General features: G+C 35.0%; 2 protein-coding genes across 2 annotated transcripts in view; one reads left to right on the plus strand and one right to left on the minus strand.

Annotated features, from left to right (window-relative positions):
* The window catches only part of NFE2L1 (NFE2 like bZIP transcription factor 1), a 592,815-nt gene that overhangs the window by 317,632 nt on the left and 261,680 nt on the right, over positions 1 to 13,503 (minus strand). The gene's annotated exons all lie outside the window — the stretch shown is intronic.
* Positions 1 to 13,503, plus strand: part of SKAP1 (src kinase associated phosphoprotein 1) — a 296,819-nt gene that overhangs the window by 90,942 nt on the left and 192,374 nt on the right. Inside the window, exon 4 of the mRNA XM_052658022.1 lies at positions 4,341 to 4,457. Coding sequence (XP_052513982.1) covers positions 4,341 to 4,457 — 117 coding nt within the window. The remainder of the gene's footprint in view (positions 1 to 4,340; positions 4,458 to 13,503) is intronic.

Raw genomic sequence — 13,503 nt, forward strand, 5'->3', positions numbered from 1 at the left:
GTTTTATAGTTTCTGGTCTTACATTTAGATCTTTAATCCATTTTGAGTTTATTTTTGTGTGTGGTGTTAGAAAGTGATCTAGTTTCATTCTTTTACAGGTGGTTGACCAGTTTTCCCAGCACCACTTGTTAAAGAGATTGTCTTTACTCCATTGTATATTCTTGCCTCCTTTGTCAAAGATAAGGTGTCCATAGGTGTGTGGATTTATCTCTGGGCTTTCTATTTTGTTCCATTGATCTATATGTCTGTCTTTGTGCCAGTACCATACTGCAGATGTGCATAAAGTTTTTATATAATATAGCTCATAATTAATTAGGAGAAAAGTAAAAGTTAATGACTTCATAGTAACATGAAAAAAAACAAATTGAGCCTTTGCATATTGAATAAACAAACATATTTATATGTTGTATTTATTATTCTTATGTTTTTATGCTTATGTTTTATGCTTTTTTATTTTTTCTGTCTTTTTAAATTTTTCTCTCATTTCTTGGTAAAATCATCATTATGGTTTGTTTTTATCTGTAAACAGTACCTGCAAGTTCAGAATCAGATGGATTTGCTGTGAGTCAAAATAGTTACAAGGGGAGCATCATCATGGCTCATTTTCCCCCCTGTTTTATTTGGAATTGAATTAGGAAATGAAAGTTTTTAGCAGTTTAATTCACTTCTCCATAAAGTTTATGGAGCAGCAACAGCTGGTTGAATTCATGGCAGAAAAAGCCAACTTCAAGTGGCCAAGCTATTGTTTCAGAATTAAGGGAGAAAACTCATTAGCTGTTAATGAAAACACAGGGAATAAAAACAAATAGCACAGAAACCCTAGCAAATAATTACCTTACACCTGACACAAAGCTGCTTTATCTTCCTGCTCCAACCCTCAGAAATTCCCAACTTATCACTCTATGGAGCATGAATGAAATTGAGTTTGACTCGAAGGAAAGAACAATAGAGAAGTCATCCTCCTTACAGGCCCCTCAGCACCATACTCAGTGGAAACCTGCCACTGAATATACTAAGGGGCGTTTCTGGTGCCCAATTCTTATGACACTTAGGATTAGAGGAGCAAATTACCAGCTAATAGCAGGTGAACCATTAATATAGTTCCCCCAGATCTTGTTTAGAAATACAAAAGGAAGGGACTGAAGGTAGTGGATGTGATTAATGGAGATACTGTGTGTTAGAATATATATATCTGGATAGAAATATATTGATTCTGAGTGAGTTGCAATGGGAAAGAGTGTCTCTAGTGGCTAGGGGTCTTGCTTGTGAGAAAGCCACTCAAAGCAGGTGGAGTTCTAAGCCCTAATTGTAGAGCTCCTGAGTGGAAATGTCTGTCACTATAGTTTGTGATCATTTATGTCTGATCCCACTGGACTGTGGTTGTGGCCACTTGTAACTGCAATTGTAAGAGCTGTAGATAAGTCCAGAGATTACTTGCGATTATGTTTTAAGAAAAAATTATGTTCTAAACTTCAACAAATCCAAAATGACCACAGTAATTGTTAGTTCTTCTATAGAAAATTTCACCCATGCATCTTGAATAATTATAATCATTTTAATTACATGGGAGTGTTTATTTATATGTTACTGGCTTTTTTTCTGTGTGTGTCCAGGGGAACTGGGCCACTTGATATGACACTGAAAATACTTACAGCTACATTTCCCTCATCAGGAACTAATTACACTTGGATGTAAAACACATTTTTAAATGTTTCCCCCACTGCAGTCATTTTTAGTACTGACCTAGGCTCTATTTTTCCTGCATTGAGTTGTATACCTTTGTTGTTGTATACTTTACAGAGTCATGGTCTTTTATTTAGCACAGAGGTAGCTGTTAAAAACTCACCGTGAGTAACTGTTTAGACACCATAGGAATCATATGGAAGTGACTTTTCCATCTGAAGTTAATAATGCATGCATGCATGCTAAGTCACTTCAGTCATGTCCAGCTCTTTGCGACCCCATGAACTATAGCCAGCCAGGCTTCTCTGTCCATGGGATTCTCCAGGCATGCCAAATCCAGGCAGGTATTTTGGATAATACTTTAAAAATGGAAGCTCTAAATATAACTGAATTGGATCCTGTGACAGGAAAAGGACACTAGTGGGAAAACTGGTGTAATCTGAATAAGGTCTGTGGTTTAGTTAATAGCAGTGTACCAATGCTAATTTCTTGATTTTGACAAGTATACACTAGTTATGTAAAAAGTTGACATTGGGGAAACTGCTTGAACAGTATGTAGGAACTCCTTGTACTATCTTTGCAATACTTAGAATAAATCCACAACTATTCCAAAACTTAAAAGCTCATTTAAAATAACAAAGCAAAGCAAAGCCCCTCCTGATTTGCTTTTTTAAAAAAAGCCTACACTGCTAGAATACGTAAGAGTAGATTTGTCAGATTTCTGGAGCAAGCAGAAAACTTTGAGTCTGGAGTGACAGTTGATAAATAATGCCCATTATGTCCTACAAATGTTAAATTTTGCTTGGCAACCCATATGACTACTTTTTAACTGGATCTTTGTTTGACTCAAAATTTTTAAATTCCTTTAACCTCACAGCTCACTTTCAGGTTGCCTGCCAGGCTGTACATTTAGATTGCCTTGATAATATCATTTCAGTGGATTTGCAGTGATGTAAAATTTGAGAATTTTAGCCCTCAGTTCAGTATTTGAGAATTTTTCTGCTTATAATAGAAATTTCTCAGTAGTACTTTAGCAGAACTATAAGCTTTGTATCTTAATCAAGTAACCTAGTAAAACACAGCATTTCTTCCCACTCTAGCCAGTGACTGTTGTGTGAAGGGTTTGTTTGTTTTAATTTTACTTTTATTCTCCACAACAAACTTCACAGTTTATTTTTAAAGTCCTGTATCTGCAGGTGTTCAACTCAGTTATGGACGTCTACCTATCATTGAGCGTCTGCAGAGGAATCTAGATATGATCATCTAATTTATAGAAAGAGAAGGCTACAGCTTTCCACTTTTAATCATTTTATATCCTCCCTATCCTTCTAGTTTAATTGTAGGAAATAAACCTTTAAAGTGAGGCAATACAGATTCTATGTAGGTTGTTCGGTTTCACTGCTCCCTAGTTGAAATCCAGGGCCAAAACTCTACAGTGTTTGCTGAGATTAGCATTGGTGATTTCCTTTGGAAATTAGTATTTGAGATAATATTAAATTCAGTTGAAAATCCTCTTTTCATGTTTGTGAAATGAACTGAGCAGCTGTTGGTATCTTTTTATCAGCAGACTGTACCTCTGTTTGGGGGATTTTGAGGAAAGCCAATTGCAGTGCAGAGCCTTTTCTTCTGGTTTCTGAATGAACTAACATCTTCTTTCTAAACCTTTTAAAGTGTTGTAATAGCATGGGCCACTTCTACAAAATATAATCCACTAGTGTGTCAAAAACGCCCAAAAGAGATTAGCATTATTTTAATTGCCTTATTCGGAATTGTATATACATTACCTTTCATCAAAGCAATTTTGCAGAACAAATATTACCTTCTTAGGGTTTTTAGAATTCCTAAGAGGTTGGTTGCATAGGCTGTAAACCAGAATTATAAAGAGAACTTCCTTAAAATTGTAAAACAAGTAGTGATTTAAATTGGAGTAGTCCAGATTCTCTCCAAATTTTACTTGTCTTATTTTTTAGCAAAGGAAAGAATCTTGACCTTGCTGCTGCTGCTAAGTCGCTTCAGTCACGTCCAACTCTGTGCGACCCCATAGACGGCAGCCCACCAGGCTCCCCCACTTCTCCGCTTGACCTTGCTTCACTGTATTATGTATAGAAGTTTAACTCTTTGTGTAATTTATTCTATTTCATTTGGAAATAGGGGCATTCAGGGTAAAAGTTGTAATTAATGGGATATTTTTACAACTATGTTTTCATTTTAAGTGTGATGGGGAAATTTCTTTCTGGTGGCAAAAGGTCTCCTCACTTTAACAGTTTCTCAGTTCTAGTTAGTTGAATGGAAAATTTCCCATCCAGGTAGGTTGGTTCTATAAATTATTTATCTGTTTCTCTTACGTTAATGGATATATATATTTGGTAAATACCGAAGGAATCTGGGTTTCCCTGGTAGCTCAGATGGAAAAGAATCTACCTGCAATGCAGGAGACCCAGGTTCAGTCCCTGGGTTGGGAAAATCCCCTGGAGAAGGGAATGGCAACCCACTCCGGTATTCTTGCCTGGGGAATTTCATGGACAGACCATGGAGAGTCAGTCGCAGAGAGTCAGACAAGACTGAGTGACTAACACTGGCCTTTGGAAGGAATCTACAAAGACATTTATTAAGATGTCAGAAGTATGACCTTTTTTCCTTTCTTTTTTGTCCCTCAGGGGGAGACCAACCTGAAAATTACCTTGGACAGGACAGCTCCGATGATAATCACAGTGGAACTCATGGCCCTTCTTTTACATCAGATGCACCTTTTTTGCCAGATTATCAGGATGAGGGTGAGTGTCATCTTTCTGTCTTTAGGGTGACCATACTTTTATACTTTTTGTCCTGGGGTCTTTGCCTTTGGTCATTTTCAATCCAGCAGCCTTCAGAAGGTTCTCTGTATTGGTAATCACTCGTTTGCAAAGACCAACTATTTGTTTCATTGTGGTGCTATCCTCCTAGATAATTCAATAGTTCTCAAGTTAATGTACTTAGGGAAACACTAATTCCATATTGGAGCAGGAAGACATCATTATTGATCTTTCTATAAGAACTGTAGCTGAAAAGCTAAGAGACCTTTTTAAGATTGCAGGGCCCAGTTTAATCTTCTTTCATATTTTTTAGCTTCAGTGAAGTTCATGAGAATTAGAGCTTTTGTTTAATGATTACTGAATTATTGATTTATTGAGGATTATTTGAGACTCTTGAGCTTATCATATTATAATAGGATATCATTTTTACCCATACTCACATCCCTCTGACCATATTGGTGTTGTCTAAGGGGAAGGGAAAATCACAAGAACCATAATGCAGATCTTCCTGGAACATCCATTTTATTTGAAGATTTGGGAATGGGAAGAGTTAAATAATTCAACCCTTATAAACATTATATTAGAAACACATTGGTATATAATATAGTGGCATGTATATGAATTTTTAAGATACATGAATATAAAAATTTTGGCATGGTGGCTGCCAGTTTCTGGCTCAGGCTCAGATATCCCAGGGGTGGGAGTTCACTGTGCCTCTTCTGGCATTTGGCCACTTGAACAGAAGGTTTGATCATCATTGATGCACATGGTTATCTTATCAAAGTCTCTCTTGTGCCTTTGCAGTGTGTGTGTGCTGGGGGAATGTCGAAATGCTACTAAACTGAATATTAAATTGGAAGCTTATTATTCACTTAGGGATTGGGAGTAAAGTTGGTAAATTATTCTTTATTTTTCTTTATTAGTCTGTGATCTTAGTATTTATTTTTCTTCCAAATTTCCCTCCGACTTTGGCATTTTCCAAGTGTTCATAATCCCTGCATTCACTTCTCCTTTTAATTTGTCATTAATTCTTATTTCATTTAGCCATTTTGGTGATTTCGTATTTTCTTATTTTCGTTGAATTGATAACTACCAAACAGAACTATAGATTCAGTCACACAAAAGCAGTTTATTTTGTTTGAGCTTTGTATCCTAGCTCAATTAGTAATACCTAAGCTTTTATACTAAAAACATCATTTGGATTGAAAGCTTAATAATTACATTGGTAGCTGATTAATAATTATACAAAATCAACAATGCAAAACAAAAAATTTGTTTTGTTTGTTTTTGATCAATCTAATGCTTGACAGAATTAGAACAATAGTACCTCATTAATCCATAGGTCACTTACTTAGTATTTCCAGCTTTCCCAAACACAACTGAGAACACAATAAGTAAGCCAGAAAGACCTCTAAGTGGAAATAGTATATTTAAAATGTTTTCATTAAAAATAGTTGAAATTAAAGAAAGTGATTAGTGTTGAGAGAGGTAAACCTATTACCTGGAAAATCCCAAAGCACATTAAAGTTGAAAGAATTCCCAAAGTGTCACTGTTAATAGTAGAGGTAAGAGCAGACTTGTTTATTTGCAGGATGATAAGATATGTTTCTGCAAAGTATTGGATCTAGCAAAGTGCCTAGTGCCTGATGGATAATGGGCACAATAAATGTTTGTTTCCTTCCCCTGAAAAATAAAGATATGTACATTTCTTGTGAAATTAAAGAGACGCTTATAAAGATGTTAAAATTTTAAGTAAACTTTATATCCTATTTTACTAGATTATACCATTATAGAGAACAGTAACATTTGATATGTTATTTATTCATTATTTTAACAAATACTTATTTAGAGATTATAAGGCAATGCTGTGCAAAACTATAAGGCAGTAAAAAGTCAAACATGGTCCTTGCCCTCATGGAGCTGACTATCTCATTGGGAAAACACACTATTAATGTGTTGACAAATGGACAATGTCTTCATTTGCTGATGAGATAGCTACAGTGATCCATTAGCAACAAAAGATTTAAAAAATTTTTTATTTATAGTAACATTATTTTAAACACTTGGAATTTTTATCTTTATTAGAAAAATGAAAGATCAGTCCTAAAATTTTTCAGCTTGGTGGCTTTCCAGCTCTAGCCAGATCAGTATCCTAGACGTACAACTATGCAAGGACACAGTCTGACCCATTTGGCCATTACTTCAGTGATGAGAAGCAATAACCATGGTGCGTGTCGTGTTTGGGTCATGCTTTTGTGAAAACTACAAAGAGATCTAGAAGAATATAGAAACCTGACCAGGTGCACAGCATAAAATGAAAACCAAGGTTACATGCTAAACCATGCATAAAAATGAGAGCATGTTGCTACCTAATCACAATTCCTTCTCCTCTTCCTTTGTAAATTGCCCTCAGTCTGAGAATGTCAGGCTATAGCCTATGGAGAGATACCTACAAACAAGAGCGTAACCCCATAATCAGGAATGAAAACTTGCTAACAAGTAATAAAACTTAGATTTATAGATTTAGGAAGACTTAGTTTCTACTATATTGAAGGAAAAATTTTTTAGTATGAAGCATTCAATACAGTAACTATACAAAAGCCAGCCAACTATGAAGCTCAAAATCTGATTGCTCTCATTGTCCAAAATATACAATGGATATATAATTACGAAGAACCCCCATGTATATAGGGGACTTCCCAGGTGGCTCAGGGGTAAAGAATCTGCCCGCGAAGGCAGGAGATGCTGGTTCAGTCCCTGCGTGGGGAAGATCTTTTGCAGAAGGAAATGGCAACCCACTCCAGTATTCTTGCCTGGGAAATCTCATTGACAGAGGAGCCTGGCAGGCTGCAGTCCATGGGGTTGCAAGAACCAGAAATGACTTAGCGACTAAACAACACATACATAAATTTTTTAAAGATGGGTTAGGGAAAGAGTTCTACAGAAGGTTACAGTGACTCCTTCTGGAAGAAAAAATTTTTAAATAAAATGATTTTAAGTGAAGAAACCAGAAATCTGTAATAATGTATTAATATTATGTATCATGTATTATTACCTTCTAATTAAGGAAAAGGTAATAAATGGTATTGGTTAGATATATCTGGGAAGAAATGAGGAAGAATGTTTTTCTAACTTGTTTTTACATCTGGATGTTAAAGGTTATAAAGCATTCTTGTTCTCCAGCAAAATGAAAAATAGAATTGGAAAAGTAAAAACCTATAACCATCATTGGAGAAGAGTAAAAATGATTAAGTGAAGAGCCTTTATAGACCAATTTATATGCTACTTGATTTAAAAGAAATTGTAGACTTGTTAATGTACCAGTGGCCATTTTCAACTCCATGCCTTTTCTGAAAGATATATTAAAAAACAGAAAATTTTAAAATAAAGAGAATCAGTTTTTATGGCTTCATTTTTAACACTTCTTAAAAACATTTTTTAATGTTTTGTAATGATAACTGGAGGATTTGTTGTTGTTCAGTCAGTCAGTCATGTCCAGCGCTTTGCGACACCATGGACTGCAAAACGCCAGGCTTCCCTGTCCTTCACTATCTCCCGGGTGTGCTCAAACTCATGTTCATTGAATTGGTGTTGCCATACAACCATCTCACCCTCTCTTGCCCACTTCTCCTCCTGCCCTCCATCTTTCCCAGCATCAGGGTCTTTCGCATCAGGTGGCCAAAGTATTGGAGCCTTAGCTTCAGCGTCAGTCCTTCCAGTGAATATTCAGGGTTGATTTCCTTTAGAATTGACTAGTTTGATCTCCTTGCTGTCCAAGGGACTCTCAAGAGTCTTCACCAGTACCATAATTTGAAAACATCAGTTCTTCAGTGCTCAGCCTGCTTTATGGTCCACCTCTCACATTCCACACATGACTACTGGAAAAACCATAGCAAGTCTACTCATAGCATCCCTGATAGATTTTATATTCAGTGAAGATAAAAAAATCTTTGTTCACAAGCCAGTTTGAGACCTCATTGCTGTGAGTTGTGTGTAAGGCCTGATTTTACTATATAAATTATATTGTTTCACATAATAAATAAACTGCATATACTTATGGGTTGTGTGAATTAATGGTGCAGTGATTAGTGGTAAGTGACCCCTCTGATCAGGTAAACCTTAGGCTGAATACTGCTGACAGCTTTGGAGGAAAATGTGTGTGTTTTATGGCTGCTTTACTTGGAATGTTAGAAAGCTATTGCAAGTTCAGTCATTGGTACCCTAGTAGGTTGAAAGAGTTAATGGCCTAAAAACAGCAAGCCATTTGCTTCCTTCTCACTGATAGGGTCAAGCACATTACATTCTTCGTGTGTATTTTTCTTAAATTACATAAACTATTTGAACATATTTAGGGTTGTTAGTACCTTCTTATTCTATTATATGATGATAATAGAAGTGACTCAAATAGTCCCTCTCCATATATGATTATATAAATAAACATACATACATTCAAACAAGCATTTATCTCATTTCATTTTTATTCTTCAGTTATTTGCTTTTATCTTTATTGCTTGCGGGTATATTTTTCTTTAATAAGGCATATGACTCCTGTCAAACCTAACAGAAGTTATGTCTGTGTATTTAGAGTGTACGCTGTGGAAGAGCACAAAACTGGCTTCTATGTCTGTGTTTTGAGAGTCAAAGAATAAATTCCTACTGTAAAACACCTACTTTCATGAGCATGGTAGATTTCTGAACAAGCCTCTGTTGGCTTCAGGTGAGTCCATCAGATTTCAGATCATTGGGAGAAATTAAGGACTCAGTGTTGAGTTAACTGTGATAAGGGTAAGTAAGCTGTCACTCAGGATTGCAGTGGCCTCCTTCATGAAGATAAATGTCTTATTAGATCTAAGACATCATGTCGTTTATATAGTCTGGTATAAATCACAGATGAAGATGACAAACTGGGCTTCAAAGTTGACAGTAATTTATATAACTTAAACAAATGATTACCAAGGATTATACATGTTTTGTGAAGAATAAAAAAAACAATAACAATTATCTGTCTATGAACTACTCATTTTTCATTCTTCAGCCAAGCATGTTTGGGCTGTTGGTGCGTATTTAAACTCTAACCTTCTGTCCAGTGCTTTAGCAAAGCACTCTCGCATGTGTTGATTGTTGGATAGCTTCCATAATGCTTCTTTCACTAGGAAAAACTCCTTGCAAACTTAACCCACATTTTAACATTAAAACCATGGCAGTTTAGACATGGAAGAGACTTGGTAATCACCCAATCTAATCTCTGTTTTACCAAAATGGAAACTACATTTTAAAAAAGGTCAAGTGCCTGGTCCTATGGTCAACAAGACAGAATCAGTAAGAAAACCAAGACCTGGGCACAGCCTCCCCTGACCCATACTGTGTACTCTCCTCACCTGCCTGATCTCAGCATGCTTTTCAGTGCGGGCCCAGATAGTTTTGCCTGGCCATGGGCATTAAGCTGTTTTTCAGAAGTTTTAGTCACGTTCTTCAGACATGTGTGTCTCTCTGGCCTATGTATGTTATCTTCCCAGAATGATTTGGAAGCAGTATTTTATAAAGAATTTCAAAGGGCTCCATAAATTCGGACAATTACAGTTGTGAATAGCATACAATTAGTTTCTGAATTGACTTGACAGAGAACTAATTCATTATCTTTTTTGGCCTTTTTGTCCATGTTATAGATTTTAGTAGACTGCCAATGAAGAGTTAGTTATTGAATTCCTATATTGAATGCTCTTATTCAGTTATGAATTTAGAGGATGAGTGGAGGGTACAAAAAGAAATAAGGTGCGATTCCTTTGGTTAGTAAGTAAATAATCTAGTTGAAGAGAGAAGACTGAACACCCCCATAATAAGGTATATGGTACATAATCAAGTGCTGATTTTGAAGGACTGAGTTTTCAGGAAAAAAAAACAAGAAACAGTTGGTTGGAGTAGTTTGAAAGAAAGTCAGGATAAGATTTGGCCTTTGCTGTAGCCAACATGATTTTAGAAATTTTTTCCACACTAGCAATATGAGCAAAAGCCCATTCTTTGAAAGGACAACATTTATTGAGCTTCTACTATAATTAGTATTGAAGTAACAGTGGCCATTTTAAAGTGTAAATAGTTGATTTTTAAGTGAGTGATTTGGTTGATGAGATTAAGCTTTTTTATATTGCCTCAAATATTTTTTGTTTCTCTCCAAATTCTAAACGAGTCAATGAGTGTAGTGGTAGTATGAAAGTCCTAGTATGTGATTATTGAACTTGTTAGTGTGGTCATTACAGTGGTGGAAAAATGATATACAGTGTTTTGGTTGCTAATGTAATATAGTTATCTGATATATGTGTATATATATATATAAAACTGAGTCAAAGGCAGACCATTTTTTCTTCAAGCTGCAAAGCCATTGACCATTTTTATCTCAAAGTTTAATATTCACTTAAATGTGAAAGGATTTTGTTTAAGCATAAAACTTTCAGGCCAAGTATGTAGATACATATACTTAATTTATATAGGCATAAATTTATATTTATACTTAATATATATTATGCTTTATATATTTTTGTTGTATATATATGTAAGTGTATATGTAGAGTGATTTCTTCATGCTTTGGTGATCTTTGTTCTTCTAGCCATAAATTCTTTTGCTTTGTCATAGAACTCTGGCTTTTCGAGTAAAAAGTAAATGTTAGTAATGCTGTTTAAAACAATGCTGAAACATGTTAATCTAGAATATTATTGTCTACTATGGGAAGATTGTTGAATTCATAAACTATAATTACACTTATGCTCTACACTGCCTTTCTGACTTTGAGTGACAGGTTTTTTTATGTTAGGCCCTAAGTAGCTTAAACCCAGATACATTAGTCTAGAGGGAAAGATTATACAAAGTGGTTTCTCTGGCTTGTAAAACTGGGATTTATAGGGGAATTGTTCCTTCATGGAAAATTTTCACTTATAGAAACCTTTAGCCAATTATTTGTGGACCCATTTCTATGAGCTGTTAGGGTATAGCTTATATGGTATAGTTTATTAGCTATAGCTTATACCATAGCTTATATGGTATAGTTTATTTTAATGGAATTCTCTATGAGATAAGCATCATTTTAATGGTTAATTTTGTAATTATGTTATTTCATAATAATACTCCAGATTTTGTTTTAATCAAAAAAACATAGGGTTAACTGGGATCATGAGCACTCCTTTCTACAAATGACCATTATCATCATTGAAAGACATTTATGAATATCCAAGTACGTAGTTGAGCCTAGAAATTGTCACAGCTTAGGGAAAAAAAAAATCACTTGAGTTATCTAATCTAGCCCTTCTAATGAATTCACATCATTCTTACTAATATCTCATTTAATTAATTATCAAATATAGCCATTATGCTCTGTATCCTTCCTTTGCAGGACATATTTCCCGCCCAACTATTATTACCAATTTATTCTTCATGTCTAACCTAAACTTTTCCTTCCTTAGTTTCAGGCCATTGCTCTCTTCTATACCATCTTCCGAGACTGGATAATTCCCCTAATTCATTTATATTGTTACCTTTAGAAGGTATTTAAAGACTGTGAACATTCATCCCTAGAGTCTTCACTTTTCCAAACTACATAAATTTCAGTTCTCTTAATCCTTAGTTCACTCTTCTCCTGTCATATTCTCCACTTCTTGGGCATTTTATCACATTCCTTGATATTCCCATTCCAAAGGGTTCACCTAACCAAAAGAGCTGACTAAAGTAAAATCTCATATAAACCTCTTGAAGACGCCTAAGTGTTTATTTGATGTTGGTGTTGGTGATCATCTGGTGGGCACGCTAGTGTAGTTCTTGCTTTGGCATATGTTGGGATATATGTGTATTTTAATGCCTTAATGTATTATGGCCTGTTGTAATTGAATGTCTATAAAGTAGCAGTTAAAAGGGTTTTATAGACCTTAGAAGAGATTAGAATTCTCTAGCCCCCTCTTGTGGTAAAAGAAAATATTACTTTTGAACTTTTCTGGATTGTTTTGTTTTAAAAATGATCCAAGGCTATAAGATACATAAATTCTCAACATGTGAATATAGGGAATGAATCCAAGAATTTAAAAATTATAGACTACGACATATAAAAATTACACACACACACATATATATACATATATATTGTATCGTTTGTTTGTTAGTCGCTCAGTCGTGTCCTACTCTTTGCAACCCCACGGACTGTGGCTCACTAGGCTCCTCTGTCCATGGGATTCTCCAGGCAAGAATACTGGAGTGGATTGCCATGTGTATGTATATATATTCAAGCACAAACACACTCAGATCTGAGAAGTTCCTATTCTTTTATTAATGCCCTAAAACCTAAAAAATATTAATTTCTTAACAACGGTCATATCAGTATATTCTTATTACACAAGTCAGGAGGAGGACAAGTAAAACCATAATCTTGAGGGTTTATATTCTTAAATGAGGGAGGCTTGAATATGAATTTTAAACCAAATTTGCAGGTAATTTTTTCTTTTCCATTAAAAATGGATATTGTTAGCATTTCTAACAGATTTAAACAGATATCCTATATCTCCTATAATAAATTAAGTTATTAGTTTTACAATATATTATTGTAGCATTCCTTCTGTGAATTTCAGTTATATTTACATAAATGTCTAGTAAGTAGCAAACAGATGAAGGGAAGATTGAACTGGCATGCAGATGAATTCAAGTGTATTGCCTATGGAAAAAACTTCTACATGTAGCACAAAATTGTTTTTCTAGGAGGCCATTAAAAGTAACATTTCTGTTCTTCCTTGGAATAGTTGGTCTAGAGATAAGAACCAATGAAGAGTTGCTATTAATATGCCTTACATGGCAATCCAGGAGGTGAAAAGATAGATTAAAGTTAAACACTGCCCCTCAGTAGTTTTTTTTTAAGCTACGTGAAAAACTTGAATAATGGTTGAGGTAGATTGCCTTTATGCTCAAGTCACATTCTAATGAAAAAAAATGGGGTCCTGTTTAGCAATTCTAAGAGCTCTAGAAATAAATTAGAGACCATGATTTTTAATATTAAAT

Source organism: Budorcas taxicolor, chromosome 19 (assembly GCF_023091745.1).
Source record: "Budorcas taxicolor isolate Tak-1 chromosome 19, Takin1.1, whole genome shotgun sequence".
Taxonomy (NCBI): Eukaryota; Metazoa; Chordata; class Mammalia; order Artiodactyla; family Bovidae; genus Budorcas; species Budorcas taxicolor.